Source organism: Desmodus rotundus, chromosome 4 (genome assembly GCF_022682495.2).
Source record: "Desmodus rotundus isolate HL8 chromosome 4, HLdesRot8A.1, whole genome shotgun sequence".
Taxonomy (NCBI): domain Eukaryota; kingdom Metazoa; phylum Chordata; class Mammalia; order Chiroptera; family Phyllostomidae; genus Desmodus; species Desmodus rotundus.
The window spans coordinates 108,560,581-108,586,662 of NC_071390.1; the positions used below are offsets into that span (position 1 = coordinate 108,560,581).

A 26,082-nucleotide genomic window follows, 5' to 3' on the forward strand; every position below is an offset into this window, starting at 1 on the left:
GACAAGAGAAAGCCCTTCTGACAGTAGATCAAAATTAACATTGCCAATATTGGTATAAATCAGTGTCATCTGCCTCCTGATCTAACTCACCGAGAAAGACACAGCATCAATCACATCTGTGGTATTTTCCCCAAAATCCATGACCTAAATCTAACCAGGATGAAACACCTGATGAGCCTAAGTTGAGAGATAGTCTAGAAATAGTTTGCTTGTATTCAAGATCAAGAAGGATAAAGAAAGGCAGAGGCAGTGTTCCAGGCTGAAAGAGGTTAAAGAGATATGACAACTAATGGTCCTGGATTAGATCCAGGTTTAGGGAGAAAGTGTCTAAAAAGGACATCATTGGGACAATTGACAGGATTTAAATATGACCTGAGTATTAGGTAAACTTTCCTGATCTTAATAATTGTTCTGTAATTATGTTGTATTCTAGGAAGGTATGTAGGAGAATGCTGCTCTTAGAAAATATGCATAAACTGAAGTATTTTGGCATAAAGGGACATAATGTCTCTAAATTACTTTTAAATGCTTTTAGAAGAAAATGCATATGGATAGAGAGGGGGAATGATAAAGCAAATAAGGCAAAGTGGAAGCAGTTGGTGAACCTGGGTAAAGGGTTATTCAGAAGGTCTTTGTACTATTCTTTCAACTTAATTATAAGTTTGAAATTATAACAGAATAAATAACTTAAAAAGCAAAGTTAGCATCCAAATAAAACCACTTGATGAGTGGGGCCCTTTTTCTGAGGATTCCTCTCAAAGGAAACTCTAAGAGCCCTTGAAAATTCAGGCCGAGATTATCTTCCATCAGGAAAATTTTCTTTAATTTCCCTAATTGTGGTTTCCATAGTGCTAACTTTTCCTCTTTTCTTGTCTGTGTTCATACCTTTTAGAGTTCCTTTTTTCATTTCCAGCATCCAATAGTGGTGTTTCCACTCTTTCTACTTTTGACATTTGATTGTAGCTTTGGTTCGCTGTGTGCATTCACCATTGCCATACTGGAGCCCTTGCTCTGCTATGTGAACTCTGCTCCTACCTTCACCTTCATCTTGGGCCCTCTAATGTGAGTGTGCATCAGAACCTCCTGCAGGGCTTGTTAAAACACAGAGTGCTGGGTCCTCCTCCCAGAGCTGTTGAGGCAGCAAGACTCAGGGATAGCTGCTTGTTCACACCTTTCTTAGGTAATGGCATCAATTCCATAAGTGAGGCTTTCTTTCACACGTTCCTCTTTATGTGCTCCTCTCAATTTAATACTTTTTAATTGGATCTAATCACCCCTTTTCCATCTCAAATCTCTCTCTTTTTCTCTGTGTGTGTGTGTGTGTGTTTACCTTGGTTGTACCATGGTTTAGCTTCATACTACCAAAATCTTAAATCTGCATCTGATGTTCTTTCCTGTATGTTAACATATCTGGGAAAATACTTAGAGGTTGTAGGATAGAGTGGGGAGGAATGATCACAAAATTCAACTGTAAAAATTTGATGGTAGACCAGAATGGATAGTTCCATAAAAATGCTAGACTCTGCTTTATGATAAAATGTTCCTTCCTTTTGAGGGAACTGGAATTGACCTTGGATCTTTGGACCTCTCAGGTAATATTATGTTATTGCTGCCTGGACAGTCTCCATCCAGCCAGCAATCAATGATTCCAGAGAACATGAGACATGAGGTCCCTAGGGGAAAAGCCTGGACACAGACTGGATTCTGTTGGTAGGAATGTACTTAACTGGATTTTCCTCCCTTGGCCCTTTCCTTTCATACACCAAGTCTGCTCTTTGGAGCTGATAGTGTCATGGCCATGGACCTAGAGGAACTTGGGAGATCACAGAGTCAAGCTCTCAGTTTTTGGAGGACTTGCCATGCTGCGGTGGCCCCTGCCATGTGCAATTCCAAACCCTCAGGAAGGAGAGTCTAAGATCCTTTATGTTACTCAAAACACCACATACACAGTTACCTGCAAGACCGGTCCCTTTGGGATTGCAAAAACACCTCGCTCAAACCTTATTTCCACTTAGCATAGTGTCCATAGCATAAAATATATCATAGCATATTGCAAAATCTCCTTCCTTTTTAAGGCTGAACAATATTCCATTGTCTGTATATACCACATTTTGATTATCCATTCACCTGTTGATGGATGGCTTGCTTCTATGCTTTAGCTATTGGGAATAATGCTGCTGTGAACACGGGTGCACAAATATCTCTTTGAAACCCTACTTTCAAATCTTTTGGGTATATACACAGAGTGCAATTTCTGGATCATATATTAATTCTATTTTAATTTTTTTTCAAATTTTTTTATTGTTGTTCAGTTAGAGTTGTCCCCATTTTTCTCCCATTACTCTCCCCTACTCTGCCCACCTCTCTCTGGATACTTAAGATCTTCTCATTGTCTTTGGTGTCCTACAGATTCATTACAGTGGTTCTTGGTATGGGTTTCTTTATCTTGCTAGGTGATGTTTCCCCAATTTGATCTTTTGTGTCTTGGTGGCTTTGACCAGTTCTGGATGATACTTAGCCATTATCTCTTTGATTGCCATCTCTTCTTTGTTGTTTCTATTGCCCTCTTCCAGAACTCTGATCATATGATTCTTATTCTATCTGTCTTACTCAGTTCAGACTGCTAAAAAAATAGTATCGACTAGGTGACAACAAACATTAATTTCTAACATTTCTGGATACTGGAAACCTCAGATTAGGGTGCCAGCACAGTAGGGTTCTTGTGAAAGCCCTCTTTTTGGTTTACAGACCACCACCTCCTTCCTATGTCCTCACATGGTGGGGAGAGAGAGCTCTGTTCACTTCCTCTTCTTATAAGGCACTAACCTCAACATAGCTCCACCCTCATGACCTCATCTAAACGGAATTGTCTCTGAAAGGCTCCACCTCCAAATATCATAACATGGGGATTACTGCTTCAACAGATGAACTTGGGGGACACAGACATTCAGTAGGTAGCTCTATCTTTCATATCTTTTAAACTCTCCTGCTCCCCATCTGTTTCTCTATGCTGTACCCTGAGAAATTTCTTCAGATCTATCTTCTAGTTTACTTATTTCTCTTTCCTGGTCTATAATTTGATGTTTAGCTTCTCTATTGATTTTTTGAATAAATATTGAATATCGATTATTTGCAGTTGATTATATCTGTTTATTGTTGAAAAGCATCTACCAGATTAGGTCAATAATCAGAGAATTTGTGTTTCAGTCAGGATAGCAGCCCGAGAGGACCCTCTTCCTCCTCTGTACATTCTTAAAGCAATTTTTATTGTGAAAGTTACACATATAAAAGTGGATAAAATGTTTAAGTGCAGTTTAAGGATTAAACATGAAACGAAGACTCATGTGTGCACTAATCAGTTTATGAAATAGAATATTTCAGTAACTTAGAGGGTACTTGAGTGCCCTCTCCCGCTCCACCCCCAATTTTATCTGCCCAAGATAGGAACACTGAACTAATGCTTTTAACAATCATTCCTTTGCTATTTACAGCCTTACTGCATGAATAAGCATTCCCAAATAATGTATTGTTTAGTTTTTATGTTTTTGAGCTTTTGTATATTGAATCATATTACACATATTATTCTATACTATGCTTCTCTCATACAAGGTTGTGTTTTTCATTTATATGGATACACATAGCTGTAGTCCATCCATTTGGAGTATTAAACTATTCTATTGTGTGAGTATGCCACAATTTATCCATTTTACTGTTGTTAGACCTTTGTGTCATTTCCAGTGTTTTTGCTATTACAAATAATAAGGCAGTGAATAGTTTTGTTACATGTCTCTTGATGCACATAGAGTTTCTTTATGGTATCTTCTTACTGATGGCATTGCTGGGATACAGCACATGCATATTATCAGTTTAATGGGATAATACCGAATTGTTTTCCAAAGTGACCGTGCCAGTTTACACTTCTACCAGCAGTGGGTGAGTTCTTGTTCCACCATGGCACTAACAATTATTCGATTAATTTTGTTAAATTGGTGAATATGACATTGTATTGTATCTCCTGGTAATAATTTTATTTCCCTGTTATTAATATGAGTAAGCAGCTTTTCAGGTGTTTTACAAACCCCATTTATGTTTCTTAGTAAAATTCCTGTATGACTTTTGACAGTTTTACTATTAGATTATCTTTTTTGCTTTTTCATTACTATAGGTTTTAAAAAATGTGTTCTTGATGCAAATAACTTCCCTCAGGTTGTGGCTTGTCTTTACTTTCTTTTTGGTGCAATTGGATAAACAGAAATTTCAAATTTAAATGTAGTGAAATCTATGAGTGTTTTACAAAGAGATTCTTCTAGATTTTCTTCTAAGAGTTTTATATATTTGCCTTTCATTAAGTCTTCGCTCATTCTCCAGTTGACTTTTGTGTATGATGCAAAGATTCAATTTCATTTTGTAAAAGAAAGATAGCCAATTTGTTATAAATAGTGCATCTTTTTCAGCTCTATCATTAAGTAAGTTGCTATATTTTGTTTCTATTTAGGCCTTTTTATTTTATTGATTTGGTTTTCTATCTCTACACCATAATTTAGGTAGTAAGTCCTGATAGTTAATAGAGCAAGGTGATAGTTTGGGGAAAATTGACATCTTTAAGATATCGAGTCTTCTTACCTGAAAACAGTGTAAATCTTTTTACTTATTTAGGCTTCTTTTTTAAAGTTTTATAATTTTCTACATAAGGGGCTGACATGTTTTGTCAATTTATTACTAGGTACTTAATTTTTGGTGGTATGTGTTTTTGTAAATTAATCGTGTTTTCTGCAACTTTGCTAAACTCACTTATTATAATAGCATTTTGATAGATGCCATAGGATTTTCTATGGAAATGATCATGTCATAGATTGCATTTCATGATTTCATTTAATATCTCTTATTGGTTTACTAGGAACTACAACTCTTTGTTGTATTATTTTAGTGGTTGCTTTAGGGCTTATAGTATATGTCTTTATCTTATCATGGTTTACCTTCAAGAGACATTTTGCAACTTCACATATATGGTGTAAGAACCTTAAACAGTATAGTTCCATTTCTCTCCCCCCATTTCTCTTTGTGCTATTGTTGTCATACATTTTGCTTCTCTATATATTATAAACCCTATAATACATTTTTATTATTTTTGTTTTAGGCAGTTATTACCTATTTTATTGGCAGGGGATTTTAATAGATGTTTGTTCTGTTTTATTAATAATTTCTGGGTGTTTTGTAGCAGGAGGGTTTTTCAGAATATCTACTTTGTCATTTTGCTGAAAAAGGAAGTCTACTAGTGGTCTGTCCATTATAAATAGTCCTCAAAGACAGATAAATACATGAATAGTTGATACATGGATGCACAAGAATATCAATATACTGCATCTAACCCAATCAGCTAGTTACTTACTTTACCAAGCTAGACTCTCTCATAAGCATGTTATAGATAATGCAGTTGATTATATTAATGACCTTTCATTTGAGGCCTTAATTACATCTTTCGATACTTCAATGACAATTTCTCTTTATAGTCATTCTTTTATAACACTGTTGCCTAGATATTCAATGTAAGCAAGTCTCGCCTTGTTTATAATATTGTAAGCAAGTTGAAGGTGGTGAATATATCTTTAAGCCCTCTGGTACACAAAATGCCAAGCCTGACATGCAATAGATGTTTTCTGAAGTAAGTTAGTGGCATATGAATATATAGAGTGGAATGGATGAGGTTATGGAAATAGGATAAAACTTAAGGTTCTGGGATTTTCAAAACTCTATGTAGCCAAAAAACATATACATCAAGTCCTAACAATCATTTAAATGAAGTCACTAAAATAGTGCTTGGGTTCACACCTCTTTCTACTTCCTAGAACTCGTGAATCAGGTTTTTTATCAAGTTTGTTTATACAATCTGAGTAAGTAGCTCTGGCCTAGTTTCATATTCAGAGTTCCAAAGTTATCTGGTTTAGCATGCCCCTCCCATTCTTTAAGGAGAGTCAGAATCCATTTCAATATTTTCTTTCTCTTATTCTACTATTTAAATGCCTACAGCATGCTAATTGTAGGATACAAAGAAGTATGCCATGTGATTTCTGCTTTCAACAAGTACAGTGTGAAGCTGGCATATTAAAAGAGTAAAGGCCTCTGTGTTCACAGTAATCTATTTCCTTTCCTTATTTTTATAGCTGGAATGCCAGCCAAGCCAACATACTTCCTTCTGGCACTCATTGTAAGTATGGACTGTACTCAGGTCATTGCCCTTAACTTATCTATTCTTGTCTCAGGCTCATTAACTGAGTTTCCAACGCACTTTTTGTGTGATAGGCAAATTCATCATAGTTCAAGTCCTTAAGTAATGATTTTTGAAGGCTTGGATGAGTTGAATGGTTACAGGTTGAAGAGCAAACAAAAGGAAAAGAATGAAATATGTTTTATACTCATAGGACTCGGGAAGAAATCCACCCACTCCTCTCTTCCTTATTGATGGTGGCTTGGTTTAGGATTTCATCACCACTTACTGGAACTATTGCAAAAGCCTTCAATTCAGCTTCCTGCCTCCAGGCCCTCTTCACTATGGTTTATTCTTTACACTCTTTATAAGAGTAACCCTTACACCATTTAGCTCCAATGATGTTTCCTTTGCCCAGAAGCTGTCAATGGCTTCCCACTGTGCAGAAGAAAAGTCTCTCCAAATAGAAAATATTCAGATCACATCAACCCTGTGTAATGAGTAATACTCCAAGGGTATCTACTTGGAGTATGTATGATTCCAAGAGTATACAGTTGGGGATTTTATACATTTATTCACATAGTTACATACTGTTTGGTAAAATCAATTTGGCAAAAGTGATTTAGCCTGAAACCACTTAGTTGAAATAATGATTTGATTGAAAAACAATATCCCCAGAAACACTGTAATTTTTTAGAGTTCAAGGTGATTCCCCTTGCCTTATTTGCTCTATATAGCTAGTTTTCCCCTAGTTATTCCTACTCTGTGCTGTTTAGAACATCAAATATTTTGAAACAATGTAAATATCCAATCATTTAGAAGCGATTGAAGCCTACCCAGAGCTCAAACAATAAGAAATTGTTTAAACAAATTGTAAAGGATTATAAAATGTATGTATAATATACACAAGTGTTACATGCAGTAAGCTTATAGTATCTTATTTTGAGCAACTTAGAAAATATACAAAGTCATGAAAACATTACCAAACAAGGAGATCAGCTATAATTTAAAATGAATTATAAAACTCCAAAATTCTAGATCTTTATTGTGTTATTTTGTGGTTTTATTTTACTTTTCTAATTACAAATACATTTTGAAATACTAGCACCGTGCTCTAACCAACTGAGCCAAGCACAGTAATTCAAAATATGATAGAAAAGTGGAAAAGGCAGACAAATACACAGACACACACAATCCATATCTCCCTGCTTAATGACAGCCACTTCTAGATCTTCTGGTAAAAACTAAATCATATTATGCATATTGTTTGACAGCAACTCCATTTTATTTATGCAGTCCTCTACTTTTGAACATTTAGTTTGACTTCAACAAATCCTATATTTTTGTACATTGAAGTTTTTATCACTTTTTTGCTTTCAGTAGTAGCACAAAGCAATAATAACTACATCAAACTGATTTGAAATAAAAAAATATAAAGGTTTGGGCAAAACTCCCCAGACTCCTGAAAAATTGGTTTAAAATGTTGAAAGACATAAGTTGTAAAACAACACCCAAGTGTACTAACATTCTTTACAAACTAGAACTGGTGAGCAGCGATATGCATCTTCATCTTTCAGGTTGTGAGCACTTCTAAGAAGTAAAAGACCTTCCGCCCAAGATGATAGACTCCTGCCTAAATCAGGCCTTTGGAATAAGAACAGATTGACCACAACTTTCTGTCTAGTAGCACTGTAAGCTCGCAGGATCAGATCTGAGACTATATTATTTTCGAAGCTAAGGATTAAGAATGAACTGCTATTTATACTCTATGACCAGGATCATACTACCAAGTAGCAAATTTAATCATTTGAATCTCTTTTAAACTCACCTGAAAAACAAAAATAGACTTCCAGCCAAGATGGAGGCATAGGTAGATATACTTTGCCTCATTGCACAAGCAAAAGGAGGATAACAACCAATTTAGAAACAAAAAACACCTAGAACTGCTAGGAAATTGAACAATATGGAAGTCTGACAACCAAAAAATTAAAGAAGAAACATTCATCCAGACTAATAGGAGGGGTGGAGATGGGTACCCGGGGCAGACAGGAATCATGGTGAGGTGGTGGCTGGCAGACCAGGTGGTCTCACATTCACGTGCAGATAAGAACCAAGAGAAACAACTGGGGAGCAATACAGACTGCGTAATCCAGAGTTCCAGCACCAGGCAAATAAAGCCTCAGAACCTCTGGCTGTAAAAAGCTGTGGTGGTTGTGGCAATGAAAGAAACTACTAGCCTCTCAGGAGAGTTCCTTGGAGATACCCACAGGGTTCTAGAATGTACACAAGCCCACCCACCTGGGAATCAGCACCATGGCAGCACCTGGAAGGGCACAATTCACTTGCAGGAAGCAGGGAAGTGACAGAAAGCTGGGTGAAAGCTGAGCAAGTAGCAAGTTCTCTCTCTGACCCATCCTCATAAACTCTGGCTATAAAATCCTATAGGGGTTGCAGTGGTGGCAGAAACTGCCAGTCTCTCAGGAGAGTCCATTTGAGAGGCCCACAGGGTCCTAGAACATACACAGGCCACCCACTTGGGGAATCAGCACCAGGGAAGCAACTGGAAGGGTATCAGTTGCTTGGAGAAAGTGGAGAAGTGACTGAAAGCTGGGCATGAGATGAGCAAGCAGCATCTTTCCCTCTATGACCGCTCCCCCAAATACAGTACCACAACACACCAAAGTGGGTTGCCCTACCCATACCTAAGGCTCTGCCCCTTATAGCATAATAGGCTCCCCAAGACAAACAAATATGGCCCAAATGAAAGAACAGATCAAAACTCCAGAAAAAGAACTGAGTGATGAGATAGCCAATCTATCATATTCAGAGTTCAAAACACTGGTCATCAGGATGCTCACAGAAATGATTAAGTATGACTGCAAAATAAAGGAAGTAGTGAAGGCTATACAAAGTGAAATAAAGCAAAATATTCAGAGAACCAACAGTGAAGCAAAGGAAATGGGGACTCAGATCAATGATCTGGAACAAAAGGAAGAAATAAACATTCAACTGGAACAGAATGAAGAAACAAGAATTCAAAAAAAACGGGGAGAGTCCTGGCTGGTGTGGCTCAGTGGATTGAGTGTTGGCCTGTGAACAAAAGGGTCTCTGGTTCGATTCCCAGTCGGGGCACAGGCCTGGGTTGCAGGCTGAGTCCCCAGTGGGGTGCACGAGAGGCAGCTACACGTCAATATTTCTTTCCCTCTCTTTCTTCCTCCCTGTCCTTCTCTCTAAAAATAAATAAATAAACAAATAAATAAAATCTTTTTAAAAATGAGGAGAGGCTTAGGAACCTCCAGGACAACTTTAAACATTCTAACACCCAAATCATACGGGTGCCAGAAGAAGAAGAGGAAGAGCAAGACATTGAAAACTTATTTGAACAAATAATGAAGGAAAATGTCCCCAATCTGGTGAAGGAAATAGACTTCCAGGAAGTCCAGGAAACTCAGAGAATCCCAAAGAAATGGACCTAAGGAAGCACCTAACCAAGACACATCATAATTAAGTTAACCAAGATTAAAGATATAAGGAGAGAATCTTAAAAGCAGCAAGAGAAAAGAGTGTTACCTACAGAGGAGTTCCCATAAGACTACCAGCTGATTTCCCAAAAGAAACCTTGCATGCAAGAAGGGGCTGGAAAGAAGTATTTGAAGTCATGAAAGGCAAGGACCTACATCCAAGATTACTCTATCCAGCAAAGCTATCATTTAGACTGGAAGAGCAGATAAAGTGCTTCCCAGATAAGGTCAAGTTAAAGGAGTTCAACATAACCAAGCCATTATTATATGAAATGTTAAAGGGACTCATCTAAGAAAAAGAAGAAGATTGAAATTATGAACAGTAAAATGACAACAAACTCACAACTATCAACAACTGGACCCCAAAACAAAAACAAACTAAGCAAACAACTAGAACATAACAGAATCACAGAAATGGAGATCACATGGAGAGTTATCAGCGGGGTGGGGGGACAAATGGAGGGAAAGGTACAGGGAATAAGAAGCATAACTGGTAGGTACAAAATAGACAGGGGGATGTTAAGAATAGTATAGGAAATGGAGAAGCCAAGGAACTTATATGTAGGATCCATGGACATGAACTAAGGTGGGGGAATGTTGGAGGAAATGGGTGTACTGGACCAAGGGGGATAAAGGGGAGAAAAAGTGGGACAACTGTAATAGTATAATCAATAAAATATACTTGAAAACAAAACAAAACAAAATATAAAAGATATCCTTGTTCTGTTAGCTCTTTGTCCACCTTACACCAATACCACATTGTTTTGATTATGGTAACTTATAATGTCTCAGAAATCAGAAATGTTCTTCTAATTCCATTCTTTTTCAGAGTTGTTTTAGCTATACTGTGTCTTTTGCATTTTCATTTGAATTTTGGATTCAGTTTGTTAATTTCTGCAATAAAGCTGCTGGAATTTTGATATGGGGAGAATTGACACCTTAATGATATTGATTTGTCCAATCCATGAACATGGTCTATCTCTCCATTTGTTTAGATCTTTAAATTTTTCTCAGCAATGGTTTGTGGGTTTCAGTGTATAGGTGATCTTTTCTAGTCTTTTGTCAGATTTCTCCCTAAGTATTTCGTACTTTTTGATGCTAAAACAAATGATATATTTTAAATTTCATTTTCCAATTACTCATTGCTAATGTGTAGAACTATAATTGATTTTTGTATATTGGTATTTTGTCTAATGCAACCAACCCAGACATGAAGGGACAGCTATGTTAAAAAAAAAAAAAAAGGTGTAATAGCAATTCAGCAGAGATAATCTTTTTAACAAATGGTGCCAGAACAATTGGATGACCATATCCTATCCACCCCCCCTCAAAAAAACCTAAACCAAACCTGTACAAAAGTTTCAATCCAAATTTCACATTATATAAAATTAACTCAAAATGAATCATGCACATAAATCTAAAACCTAAAGCTATAAAATTCTAAAAGAAAACTTTATGGCCTTGGATTAGGCAAATATTTCTTAGATATGACACTGAATGCAAATTTATAACAAGAAAATTACTAAGTTGAACTTCATCAAAATAAAACTTCCTGCTTTCATGAGACACCATTAAGAGATTGAAAAGACAACTCATAGACATTGAGAAAATATTTGCAAATCATATATCTGATAAAGGACTTGTATCCAGAATATATAAAGAACTCTCAAAACTCAATAATAATACACTAAATTTTAAAATGGTAAAAGATTTAACCAGACTCTTTACCAAAGAAGATATAGAGATGGCAAATACGCACATGAAAAGATGCTCAGCATACTAATTAGGAAAATGAAAATTAAAACTATGAGAGACCACTATACTCATTTTAGAATGGGTAGAATTAAAAAGATGGACCACACACACTGCACACCCAAAGGTGGTAACTATGTGAGGTGATGGATGTGTTAACTCTCCTTATTGTGATACTCATTTCACAATATACTATATATCAAATCATCACACTGTACACCTTAAATTTACACACTGTTATACATCAATTTTATCTCAATAAAACTGGAAACATCTTTTAAAAGCTATTTAAAAATTGATCATACCAGGTATGACAAGGATGTGGAGGAATTGAAAGTCTCCCACACTGCTGGTGGAAATGTAAAATAATACAGTTACTTTGGGAAATAGGTTGGCAGTATCTTTAAAAAAATTAAACATTCACATGTCATACAATCTAGCCATTCCACTCCTAGTCATTTTCTCTACCCAAGAGAAATAAACTCTTATGTCCACACAAGAACTTAAATGTAAATGTTCTTAGCAACTCTATATGCAATAGCCAAAAACCAAACCAACACAAATGTCCATTAACAAGTGAAGTGGAGTTCCAGTCAATACAGTGGCATAGGCAAACATGGCTCACCTCCTCGCACAACCACATCACAATTACTACTAGACTGTAGGACAGCCATCACTCAGAACTGTCAGAAATCGAGTTCAGTGGAAGTCTGACAACTATGGAATTAAAGAAACCACATCCATCCAGGTTGGTAGGAGGGGCAGAGATACAGAATGGGTTGGTCCCATACCCACATGTGGTAGATAAAAATTTGGGAGAGATATCTCAGGAGCAAGGAGTCCCAGCCCCACATCAGGCCCTAGCCCAGAGTTTTAGTGCCAGGAAGATAAGTCCCCACAACTTCTGGTTGCAAAAACTATCAGGGACAGAGTTGGTGGAAGAAACGACTGGAGTCCCAAGCACTTCCTCTTAAAGAACCCATTAATAAATGGGCTCTTAAAGAACCCATTAATACACTCAGACTCACTTCCTCTGATCTCTCTGAAAGCCACCAGTGGCATAGAGAAAGGAACTGAAGCATATGGCATCAAGACAAGAGATGAGGGACAGCTTCTCCCAGACAGAAAGGTGGGCAGAGGTCATTGTCCCTTTTTGGAACCCTCCCTCCACAGAGCCACAGAGCCACAGAGCCAGCAGGCAGGTGCCACATGTGGGACTCTGTCTACCTGGCTAACACTGTTTGCCCTGCTCTGAAGATCCTCTGAGACTCTGTCCCACCCAACTTACCAGCCCACCCAAACTGTTAACCTTGACTTTTCCATATGACTAGCTGGCCTTAGCTCATGCTTCACAACTTTCTAAATCCTCTCAAACAAGCAACAGCTGGCCTCAGTGAGCCCCAGTCCCAGGCCTGGCAATAGCAGCAGCCAGCCTAGATTCATAGCTTGGCTTCACCTTGGAATCTCCAAGCCCAGCACAAGTAGTTGCCATCTCAGATTGCTTTATAACTCAGGCAAGCTGGTCTCAGGCAAAACACAGGTAGGGGATGACCTTGGCCTACACCACTCAGGAAACTGCAAGGCTAGCACACCCAGTGGACAGGTACAGACCACTTCAGGGCACCACCATCCTGCCCCTGCACAGCTGATCCATGGAGGGGGAAGGTTGGTGGCCAGTGGTCACAGGTAATCCTTGCAGCTGACCGTCCTGGGTAAACGCCACCCCCCACACTGACCTGACAAAAGCAATCAAGCCTCAACTACAAAAGAAGGGTGTACTAAACCCACATGAAGGGCACATCTCAATTACCCAACTTGAGTAATAAGGGAGGTTGTGCCACTAGACCCTACAGGACATTAGGTCATTCAACAAAGACAGGGAGTCATAGCAGCTCGACCCAATACATAGAAACAAACAGAGAGAGGCTGCCAAAATGAGGAGACAAAGAAACATGGCCCAAATGAAAGAATAGATCAAAACTCCGGAGAAAAGAACTAAACAAAACCAAGATAAACAATCTCTCAGATTCAGACTTCAAAACACTGGTCATAAGGATGCTCAAGGAACTTAAGGAGGACCTTACCAGCATAAAAAAGATCCAGTCAGAAATGAAAGATACACTGATTGAAATAAAGAACAATTTACAGAGGAAACAATAGTAGAATGGATGAAGATGAGAATCATATCAACAATTTGGAACATAAGAAAAAAAAAACAATGAACCAGAACAACAAGAAGAAAAAAGAATCCCCCCAAATGAAGATTGAATAAGCAGCCTCTGGGACAACTTCAAGCATGCCAACATTCTCATCATAGTGGTGCTCGTAGAAGAGCAAGAGCAAGAAATTGGAAATCTATTTGAAAAAACAATGAATTAAATAGATTCATCTAATTTGGTGAAGAAAATAGATATGTAAGTCCAGGAAGCACAGAGAGTCCCAAACAAGATGGATGCAAAGAGGCCTACTCCAAGACACATCATAGTTAAAATGCCAAAGGTGAAAGATAAAGAGAGAATCTCAAAAGCAGAAAGAGAAGTTACTTACTTACAGTGGAGTTCCCGTAAGACTGTCAGCTGATTTCTCAAAAGAAACTTTGCAGACTTGAAGGGATTGGCAAGAAATAGTCAGAGTCATGAAAAGTGGGGAACTACAGCCAAGATTGCTCTACCCAGCAAAGCTATTTAAAATTGAAGGGGAGCTAGATTCCCAGAGAAGGAAAAAAAAAATAAAAAACTAAAGGAGTTTGTCATCACCAAACCATTATTATATGAAATGTTAAAGGAACTTATTTAAGAAAAAGTTCAAAACTATAAACAATAAAATGGCAAAAAATACATATCTATCAACAATTGAATCTAAAAAACAAACTAAGCAAACAAGAACAGAGACAGAATCATGGATATGGAGAGTGTTTTCATAGTTGCCAGACTGGGGGTGTGTGTGAGGGAATGGGTGAAGAGGTGAGGGGATTAAACAGTACAAACAGGTAGTTACAGAACAGCCTTGGGGATGTACAGTACAGTATAGGAAATGGAGTAGCCAAAGAACTTACTTATACCCATGACCAGGGACATGAACAATAGTGTAAAGATTGTCTGAGGGAGTTGGGGGTGCTGGGTGGAGGAGAGCAAAGGGGAAGAAATTGGGAAAACTGTAATAGCATAACCAATAAAATATAATTAAAAAAGAAAACTAGAAGAAGAAATATAAAGATAAAGGTATTTGAAAAAATAACATGTGAATGGATTACCAAACTGGGTGATATCTATGCAACAGAATAATACTCAACAATAAAAAGAAAGGTACTACTATTCATGCAAGTAACAGTGTGGATAAATTCTTAGAATGGTTACTATGAATGAAAGAATCCAGACAAGAAAGAGTACATACTATGATTGCATTTATATTAAATTCTATAAAATGCAACAAATTAGTAGTGACAGAAAGCAGATGGTTGTTGCCTGGGAGACAGGGCTATTAGGGAGGAAAGGAGTATGTAGGACGTGAAACCTTTGGTAGTGACTATGGTGATCATGGTGATTGATATATGAGTGTACACAATTACTCTAAATTTATCAAATTATGCAATTTTAATGTATGCAGTTTATCTGTCGATTATCCCTCAGTAAAGCTGTGTAAGAAAAACTAGGGAACATCAGGAGTTACAGCTGGCAGCGATAACTTTGCAAGACAAAAGCTGTAGTTGATGGGCTTTAGAGATCTTGACTGCAGGGTTCGTCTCTGCGCTTTGATAGCTCATTTTTGCTGGGTTCTAATTAAAGCTGCATTTCACTTTCATGGCTGCCGAGGTCCCCTGGCAATCTCCTGCATCTTCTAACGGTCATGCAGGATACTGGTTAGTCAGCTGGGAGGACCCAACAACATAATGCAGATAATCAGATGGGGGTGGGGGCTCCAAAGATAGTTTTATAAAAATAAAACTTCATGAAATTCACAGAGCTATGGCTTTCACACCAAGCCAGCCAGGGTGGATGTCTCTGATCAGATAGTGGCCAGACTGGTGTGACTGACTGGATGTAAATGATGGGGAATATTGCCTTAAACACACACACACACACACACACACACACACACACACGCGCGCGCGCGCGGAAGGAAGTGAGAGATACAATGGATTTACTGACCCCTGGGGAGTCCATGGATGGCCTTCATTGGGTCCATGACCCGAAAATTATATGTACATTTTGTAACTATATGCACTCATGCATTTTTCTGGGCAGAGGATTCATAGTTTTCATCAGACCCTCAAGGAGCTTCCAAACTAAAAAGCAGCACCAACATGGATAGCGCCAGATCCATCTATCATCCTTTCCTCTCCCTCCTCTCTAGCTCCCAGGAGAAAAACCTATCAGTCACTCTTTCGATTTCCCACCCACCCACTCCCCGCCCTGCTATTACATCTATGCGAACCACATCAAACTATCACCGACTTCATTTCTTCCCCTTTGCCGAAAAGCACGTACTCCAGGCTGCCCCACTATCCTACGCCCTCCCACAGTTTCCTGCTGCTTAAGAATTTGGAGCTGTTTCCAAACTCCCCAGATGTACAACCTGCCCGAGACGTTTTCTCTCCCCAGGGACACAGTCCCTATCCGGTCCTACCACTACCCACCCGTGGTATTTGTTTTTTTCTGAGGGTTTTGATGGGGTCGTCTTCCTCCGACGTCTACGGAGACTGCCTGCTTTGCAACGTTGGCACAGCTTTCTTGGTAGGGCTCGGAGAAGAGCGCTCAGGACTTCTCCAAATTGCAGTAAAACTCCAACTCGGATTTCCCACTGCAAACTCCGAGTTTTTCCCTTTGCCTCGGAAATCGGGAAGAGGTCGTATTAAAAGCCTGGCCTCGCAGCTCCCTCCCTTGAGTGACCTGGCCAGCCAGCGTGGGTCGGGGCGCAGGGACGGGCGCTTTGCCCTTAGCCACCGCTCCCTCCACGTGTTCCCTGCCAGGGGGTGCAACGCCCCCTCTCAGGTCAGCGCACACCCTTTTGTTCCCAGACAGACTGACTCGCTGTCGCCGTAGGTGGGGTTCCCAGTGCTGTCTACAGGTGGCGCCCGGGCCTCTTTCCGCCGCCCTGCCAAGGGCTCACGCCTCTCCTTACCTAGTGTCGCTGGCGGCCGGAGCACCAGCAGCAGCAGCAGCAGCAGCGTGGGGAGGTCGTCGAGCCAGCAGTCCCGGAGCCGCAGGCGGGCCATGACCGCCACCTCCTCTCACTGGCGGGGAAGCCCTGCTACCGGCGCGTGCAGATGCCCGACCGTCCCGAGGAGGTGACCGGGGAAGCTCCCGGGACTGCCTCGCATTCGCTTTCGCTTTTGCTTTAGCCCCCGGAGGGCTGGGGAGAGGTGAGAAGCAGGACAGATCTGTGACTCAGCATCCCCACCCCCTCCTCTAGAAAAAGCCGCGGCTGATCCCGGTACCGCAGCCCCAAGTCCCTGGAGCACCTCGGGCGGAGCAGAGACCCAGGCCGTCACCTGCGGAGGACTGCCATTTCTCCCCCCCTACTCTCCTCGCTTCTCGTGACCCCAAAAGTCCATTCGGTCTCATGTCCCCACGCAGAGGGAGTGGACAAAACCTTCTGGAAGCAAGGTCTTTCCAGTTAGCGCGGCCGGTGGGCGTCCACACCGGACTCCTGCTCCTCTTGACCTTGCTTAGCTTGTCCCCGCCTGTCCCTCTGACTTCACCTTTCCAAGTTTACCTGCACCTTTGAACCTTGGGCTGGCAGGCGAGTGGCCCTGAGCTCCACCTGTCCCTCCGATCCCAGTGAGGGTACAGACCTCACTCGCTGGTGGGTAGCAGCGGAGAGGTGGTCACGGTGAGGCTGACAGGGGCAGCTGCCCTGGGAGTGCAGCCCATGCCAACTTCTCACACCTGACGGAGAAAGCGAGGGGAGGTGACCGAGTAGAGCTGTGTTTACTGGAAGCTACAGTACAAGGTCACAATCAGGAAATTGACAATGATGCAAATCATAGCCATATTCAAATTTTGTCAGTTTTCTATGCATTCATTTTTGTGTATTTAGTTCTATGCAGTTTTGTCACACACAGAAACACACACAGAGCAAAAGAGACAGAGACAGAGACAGAGATAGACCTGTGACACTGCCAAGATTCGGAAGTGTTCCTATGGCAGGATCACTCCTGGTCCTCTTTTACAGCCACAGCCACCGTCCTCTCCCCCGGCAACCACTGATCTTTTCTCCATCGCTATAATTTCGTCATCTGAAGAACGTTACAGAAATATAATCACACAGTTTGTAATCTTTAGAGGTGGGCTTTTCCCCAGTCAGTATAATTCCCCTGAGACCCATTTAAGTTGCTGTGTGTATCAGTAGTTTGTTCCTTTTTATAAGAAGTACTGGTAGTTTCTCTTTTTTAAGTATATTTTACTGACTATGCTACTACAGTTGTCCCATTTTTTCTCCCCTTTATCCCCCTTGGTCCAGTACGCCCACTTCCTCCAACATTCCCCCACCTTAGTTCATGTCCATGGATCCTACATATAAATTCCTTGGCTTCTCCATTTCCTATACTATTCTTAACATCCCCAGTCTATTTTATACCTACCAATTATGCTTCTTATTCCCTGTACCTTTCCCTCCATTTGTCCCCCCACCCCGCTGATAACTCTCCATGTGATCTCCATTTCTGTGATTCTGTTATGTTCTAGTTGTTTGCTTAGTTTGTTTTTGTTTTGGGGTCCAGTTGTTGATAGATGTGAGTTTGTTGTCATTTTACTGTTCATAGTTTCAATCTTCTTCTTTTTCTTAGATGAGTCCCTTTAACATTTCATATAATAATGGCTTGGTTATGTTGAACTCCTTTAACTTGACCTTATCTGGGAAGCACTTTATCTGCTCTTCCAGTCTAAATGATAGCTTTGCTGGATAGAGTAATCTTGGATGTAGGTCCTTGCCTTTCATGACTTCAAATACTTCTTTCCAGCCCCTTCTTGCATGCAAGGTTTCTTTTGGGAAATCAGCTGGTAGTCTTATGGGAATTCCTCTGTAGGTAACTGTCTCCTTTTCTCTTGCTGCTTTTAAGATTCTCTCCTTATATCTTTAATCTTGGTTAACTTAATTATGATGTGTCTTGGTTAGGTGCTTCCTTAGGTCCATTTCTTTGGGATTCTCTGAGTTTCCTGGACTTCCTGGAAGTCTATTTCCTTCACCAGATTGGGGACATTTTCCTTCATTATTTGTTCAAATAAGTTTTCAATGTCTTGCTCTTCCTCTTCTTCTTCTGGCACCCGTATGATTTGGGTGTTAGAATGTTTAAAGTTGTCCCAGAGATTCCTAAGCCTCTCCTCATTTTTTTGAATTCTTGTTTCTTCATTCTGTTCCAGTGAGTGTTTATTTCTTCCTTCTGGTCCAAATCATTCATTTGAATCCTGGTTTCCTTCCCTTCACTGTTGGTTCCCTGTATATTTTCCTTTATTTCACTCTGCATAGTCTGCACTTCTTCCTCTGTTTTGCATTTATACTGAATCATTTCTGTGAGCATCCTGATGACCAGTGTTTTGAACTCGGCATCTGATATGTTGGCTATCTCCTCGTCACTTAGTTCTTTTTCTGGAGTTTTGATCTGTTCTTTCATTTGGGCCATATTTCTTTGTCTCAGCACATCTATTATGTTGTAAGGGGCAGAGCCTTATGTATTTGCTACGGTGGGGCAACCCACTTCACTGCATTGTGGTGCTGTATGTAGGGGAGGGGTCAGACAGGGAACAATGCCACTTACTTGGCTCTTGCCCCACTTTCAGTCACTTCCCCCACTACCCACAAGCAAATTGGGTCCTTCTTGTGTTGATTCCCAGATGGGTGGGCTTGTGTCTATTCTAGGACCCCCTGGGACTCTCCAAAGAACTTTCCTGTGAGGCTAGGAGTTTCTCCCACCTCTGCAATCCCCACAGGTATTTACAGTCAGGGTTTTTGAGGCTTTAGTTTCCTGTGCTGGAGACCTGGGTTGCATGCTCTGTTTCACTCCCCAGAATTTCCTCCCAGCTTATCCACACATGAATGTGGGACCATCAGGTCTGCCAGCCACTGGCTTGCCTGCCTGGTCCACAGCCCTACTGGCTGTTCTCTCTACTGCAGCTGCCCATCTCTATCACTCCTACCAGTCTGGATGAATGTTTCTTCTTTAACTCCTTCCATACAGTTCAATTCTTTGCCAGGTTTGGTTGTCTTTTGTTTTTATATTGGCTGTTGTCCTTCTTTTGATTGTGCAAGGAAGCAAAGCATATCCACCTATGCCTCCATCTTGGCCAGAAGTCTCTTGTTGGGAACCCCCCTGCCTGGTTTCAGAAGCTATAAACCCCCATGGTTAAGGCTGAGTCAGAGACCTTGGGACCATAAGCCATTAAGGAGACAAAGCTTATCTCCCTGGCAGGGACGCCACCTCTGCCCACTTTACTTTACCCTGCTTGGCCCTGAGCCTGACCAGTTAGCCAGTGAAGGGTAAGATTCCTCAAGGGAGGGATGGCCTAAGACAGGCATGGTCACGAAGAGGCCCTCAGAGAAGGACTTGGGGGGCTATAGAAAAAGGGGGTGATGGACCCTCGCCCCTCTGCTTTGACATAGCCTGAGTCCTCATTCTGCCTGCAAGAAGTCTCCTAATCTCTTGGCTGCCTTACTTCCCCTGCCTGACTTAAGCCTGAAACAATGACAGAGGGCGGTGCAGCCCTGTGCTAGAAAGGGCAGATTCCCTGGGGCGATCAGGCCTGAGAAAGAATGCATAAAACTCTGTGAAACCTGGTTTGCTAAGATTTTTCTCAGTTTTCTGATAACAGTCCAAGCATTAGATGAGTTTGTTTTCCAAAGTTTTATAGCCCTTTAGCTAACTGACCCTGACTCAGAATAAGCCCTCAGAGTTCTTTGTATGTTATCTATTGTTTGATCCTTACTGCCTGACAATGACTGATGAGCTTTACCTGTATTCATGTGCAAATTGAACCCAATAAAAGCCCATTGAGGAAAAGGCTCTTGGCCCTTCTCCTTTGAGAGATTGGCCACCTTTCCTCCCCAAGCAGATCTTGTCTTGGTAGATTTATTTTCATCCTTGGCAGACAGGGGTGCTCTGCAGGCAAAGCTCCCCTACAGTCTCTGATAGTTTCTTTTTTAAATATATGAACCTCTGCTTTCCACAACCAAACAATCTGCTGCTTTTATATTTGTGTTCGTTTCCTAGGGCTACCACAACAAAGTACAAAAATGAGGTGGCTTAATCAAAAAAAGCATGGAATTAATAAAAGAATTTGGTACAGAATCAGTATTCAAAGTCTGTTGAATACAAATCTGTCGTCTGTCAACACACTAATAACAAACAATCAGAAGGAGAAATGAAAACAATTCCATTTACAAGTGCATCAAAGAGAATAAAATATCTAGGAATAAACTTAACCCAGGAGGTGAGAAATCTCTACTCTGAAAACTGTAAGACACTGAAGAAAGAAATTGAAGAGGACACAAACAGATGAAAGTGTATACCATGCTCACAGATAAGAAGGATTAATATTATTAAAATGACCATACCACCCAAAGCAATTTATAGATTTAGTGCAATTCTTATCAATATACCAGTGTCATTCTTCTCAAAACTAGAACAAAGAATCCTGAAATGTATATGGAAGAACAAAATATCCCAAATAACCAAAGCAATGTTGAGAAACAAAAACAAAGTTGGAGGTATCATGCTCCTTGATCTCAAACTGTACTACAAAGCTATAATAATCAAAATAGTGTGGTCCTGGCACAAAAACAAACACATAGGTCAATGGAACAGGATAGAGATTCCAGAAATAAACCCTCACTTATATGGTCAACAAATCTATGATAAAGGTCAACTAATCTATTTCTAGAGTAATGACAGTCTCTTCAACAAGTGTTGGGACAAATGGACAGATACATGCAAAAAAATGAAACTATTATGAAACTGGATCACTCTCTCACGCCATATACAAAAATAAACTAAAAATGAGTTAACAACTTAAATGTAAGGCCTGAAACTTTATGATTCCTGGAAGAAAACTTAGCAAGTAAACTATCTGACATCAGTCTGAGTAACATTTTTTTGGATACATCCCCTTGAGCGAGGGAAATAAAAGAAAATAAATAAGCAAATGAAACTACATTAAATGAAAAAGCTTCTGTGTGGTGAAGGAAATGAAACCTTCAACAAAACAAAAAAGCAGCCTACTGACTGGGAGAATTTATTTGCAAGTGATATATATATGATAAGGAGTTGATATCCAAAATATATGAAAAACTCATACAACTCAGTAACAACAACAACAAAAAAAACACTACTATTGAAAAATGGGCAGAGGATTTGAAGAGACATTTCTCCAAAGAGGACATACAGATGGCCAAAAGACATATGGACTGATGCTGAACACCACTAATCATTAGGGAAGTGCAAATCAAAATCATAATGAGATACTACCTCACACCAGTGAAAATGGCTATTATAAAGTCAAAAAATAATATATGTTGGTGAGAATGTGGAGAAAGGGGAACCCCACGCATTGCTGGTGGGACTGCGAACTTGTTCAGCCCTTATGGAAAACAGTATGTAAATTTCTAAAAAAACTAAAAATAGATATACTATGCAACCCAGAAATTTCACTTCTGGGTATTTATCTTAAGAAAACAAGAACACTGATTTGAAATATATGCACACCTATGTTCATTGAAGCATTATTTACAATAGCCAAGGCATGGAAGTTGTAATATAAAAATGTTGAATCATTATATTGTACACCTAAAAGTAATATAACCACTATGAGATAGTATGTGTACTATGATTAAATAAAAAATAAATTTAAAAAATGAGGTGGCTTAAAACAACAGGAATCGATTCTCTCGCAGTTCTGGAGGCCTGGGGTTTGAGATCAAGGTGTCAGTAGGGCCCTCTTCTCTCAGAAAGCTCTAAGGGAGGATCCTTCCTTTCCTCCTCTACCTTCCAGTGTTTGCCAGTAATTCTTAGTGTGCCCAGCTTTGTAGTCGCATCACTCTATTTACACGCCCATCTTCTCCCTGTGTTGTCTTACCTCTGTGTGTATGTATCCAAATTTCTTCTCTTTATAAGAATACCAGTCATATTCAATTAGGACCCACCATTATCCTAATGACTTCATTTTAACTTGATGATCCCTATAAAGGTCACATTCTGAGGTACTGAGGGTTAGGACTTCAACATATCTTTTTGAGTTAGCACTTCTACACATAATAATATGGTGTCTTTATTTCTGAAACAAAATCCAAGATCTATTTTCTTAGGCCAAAGGAAATGCACTGGCTGTAGGACATCTAGACTCCTGAGGTATAGTGTCCACACTTCAGAGGTGACTCAGGTGGGAGTTAGTTTGGGGATCTGAATCAGAGGGCCCATACAGGGGTGGGAAGTTGGTCAGCAGCCACTACTCAGAGCAGAGCTGAAGTGAAGGACAAAGCTGGCGCATCAGGAAACACAGTGCCAATAGCTGGGTCTTCAGCCACAGGCTGTCCTCTGGAAGGGGATTCACAGAATGGGAGGTTAAGGTGTCAGACTGGGCCACAAAGAAGGGTATAGCTGTGGCTCAAGGCTAATGGATTCTTATTCTCCCTCTTCTGTCTTCTCTTTCCCCTTCTCCTCCTATTCCTCTACTGCCTCTATTTCCTTCTTGCTTAAGAATATTAAAATTTTAAATTTAGATGTAATTCACATACATAAAATTTACCATTTTAAAGTATATAATTCAGTGGTCTTTAGAGTATTCATGATATCGTGCCACTGTCAAATTACAGAATATTTCCATCACCCCAAAAAGAAACCTGTACCTGTTAGAAATCACTCCCAATCTCCCCTGTCCTTAGTCCCTGGTAATTCTAACTTACTTTCTGTCTCTATGGATTTGCTATTCTGAATAGTGCACATAAATGGAATCGTACAAAATATTCTTCGTGTTTGGTTTCTTTCACTCAGCATAATGTTTTCAAGGTTCATCAATGTTGTAGCATGTGTTGGTACTTTATTTCTTTTTATTACTGGATCATATTTTATTAATATGCCACATTTTGTGTATTCATTCTCTTGTTCAGGAACATTTGAATCATTTCTATTTTTTGGCTTTTATGACTGATACTCCAATGAGCATTCACGAATAACTTTTGTGTGAACATACGCTTCCTTGGGTATATACCTAGGAGTGGAATTTTGGGGTTACTGGCAAGGATGTCCAACCGTGGCCCACAGACTGCTTGCTGCCTAGGATGGCTATGAATGCACCCCAACACAAAATCATAAATTTACTGAAAACATTATGAGATTTTTTTGTGATTATGTGTTGCAATGCATTTAATGTGTGACCCAAGACAACTCTTCTTCCAGTGTAGTCCAGAGACACCAAAAGTCTCTGGACTACACTGTCTTTTTTATTACTTCCAGATGGTCATTGTCCAGACCTGCCCTCCAGGCTCTGGTCTCTGATTCCCTTCTAGGTGGTCCATCTCCATTCCCTTCAAAACATTATTTGCATATCCATTTATCCTCACAGACAAAGGCTGTTTATCTCAATTAGCCTAGGTCTTCCTCCAGAAAAGGCTTATTTGGATCAGCCTCCTTGGTGTCCTAAAATCAAATAAACAATCTATAAATTGCATCCCTGGGATAGGAGAACTGCAAATTCTAGAACAGAATTTGAGGAAATCACCCTTTTCTTCCCTGTGATGAATCTTTGGTAGGAAAAATCTCCAAGAGACCAATTCATTTTTTGATAACTCAGTTATATTAATTTGGAGCCTCATAACCAGGATTTAATCACCTTTGTACTTGAATAACTGTGAAATAGATTTTGATTTTAAATATTTAAATATATCAGAGTAGAGTGAGATTAACAGCTTTTTAAGGTTTCATTATTTTTTAACTAAAGGTTATTTTGGAATTTTACTTCTTAATTGTCATTGAAAGCATATTCTGTCCAGTTCCAGATATATGAGAATAATAGGACCTATACCGTAGAGTAGTTGTGAAGAGTAAATGAGTTAATAAAAGCATTTTGAACAGTGTCTGACATGTAAGTGCTCAATAAGTATTAAATAAATAATATATAATGTTTACTGCATTGTCCTTTGTAAACTACCCGAGATGATTGTAGAGAAAATTATCAGCTAAAAATGTTAAATACAAGTTAGAGGTTGAAAAAGTATTCAGAGAAATATTATGTATGATACTGAGCTGAGCCATCTGTCAAAGCAGGACACCAGAGCACCAAAGAGATGAATGGGAGGCCCCACGAACAGATGGTGAGGGTAGTAATTCCACCCTGAGTGGAACTTCCAACAGCTGGGTCCCATGTTCTCACTTCAGAGTCACTTCCCTTAACAAGACTACATCCAACTAAAGTGGTAAACTTGTAAAGAAAACTACCCCACGATGAAGCAGCTTCATGCTCCACTCCCAATTACACCAGGAGCATCCCCTACTGACCCTCATCTACCTAAGAGTTCAACTTGGCCTGTCCCCCCACGCCTGGGGCTCTTTCTTCATGTTCACAACATAAGTCTGCCTTTCTTGTCTGCCCCATCTCCTTCCCTACCTTCCTTACCCCATCTGCTGGTGAGAACTTAGAAGAAGAGGAAAACCTTTTAAGAAACTTCTGCTTTCTTCTTTGTTTTTTTGTTGTTTGTTTGTTTTATCCCTAAACTCAGGATAAAAGCAAGAAAGTGATGGAATATTAAGGTTTTAAAGATGTAAACCCAAGATTTATTTGGGAGTTCCAAACCCAAATGCCTATAAGGGCCAGACCGCAGGGTCGTGGAGCACAAGACAAGAGGAAGTGTGCTGAAAGCTCTGGCAGTCTATAAGGAGCAATGTGTGTCTACTGACGCTAGGTGTTTTTTATTTTTTTGAAGAAACTTTGAAAATATAGGACCTTGTGTGAAATCTCCCCTTTTACAAATACTAATGATTGCTTTGGAGAAAATATCAAAACACCAAGCAAGCCAGACAAAGCCCATCTGTAGCCTTTGCAACATCTAACTTATAGTAATCTTTTTATTTAGACAGTGATTGTTTCTATTCCTCTATCATGCTAGAAATCAGAAATATTAACTTACTATAATGAGTTTGGTTCATGAATTTTAAAATTTTAGATCCATGACCAATCTAAATAGGTGGCCCTTGATCTCTTAGAATGATTTTGCAAAAAGTTTATTGGAGTGTGCACTTTTTGGCAGAAAAGATCCATAGTGTTCATCAGCATTTTCAAAAGTGTCCTTGACCTAAAACATTAAGAATAAAATATCTACAATGTGTAATATTTTATATACATTGCAATTTTTAAATGTAAGAACTTGCAGATTATTTTATTTTATTTTTTATTAGAGTTGATATTCAATATTATTTTATATTAGTTTCATCATAGTGTTTAAACAATTTTATAATTTATACAGTAATCTCCCCAATAATTCAAGTACCCACCTGGCACCATATGTAGTTATTAAAATGTTATTGACTATATTCCCTTTGCTGTACTTTATATCCCTGTTACTATTTTGTAATTAACAATTTGCACTTCTTAATCCCTTCACCTTTTTCACTCAGCCCCT

The 26,082-nt window shown here is 39.6% G+C and overlaps 1 protein-coding gene across 3 annotated transcripts in view; it reads right to left on the reverse strand.

Annotated features, from left to right (window-relative positions):
- The window catches only part of IL15RA (interleukin 15 receptor subunit alpha), a 34,137-nt gene extending 17,189 nt beyond the window's left edge, over nucleotides 1-16,948 (reverse strand). Inside the window, exon 1 of one of the 3 annotated variants that reach the window (XM_045186642.3) lies at nucleotides 16,600-16,948. In XM_045186642.3, the coding sequence (XP_045042577.2) occupies nucleotides 16,600-16,693 (94 nt within the window). In that variant the 5' untranslated portion in view covers nucleotides 16,694-16,948. The remainder of the gene's footprint in view (nucleotides 1-16,599) is intronic. The other 2 variants (XM_045186637.3, XM_045186640.3) reach the window with 2 other exon arrangements.
- Nucleotides 16,949-26,082: the final 9,134 nt, after the last annotated feature.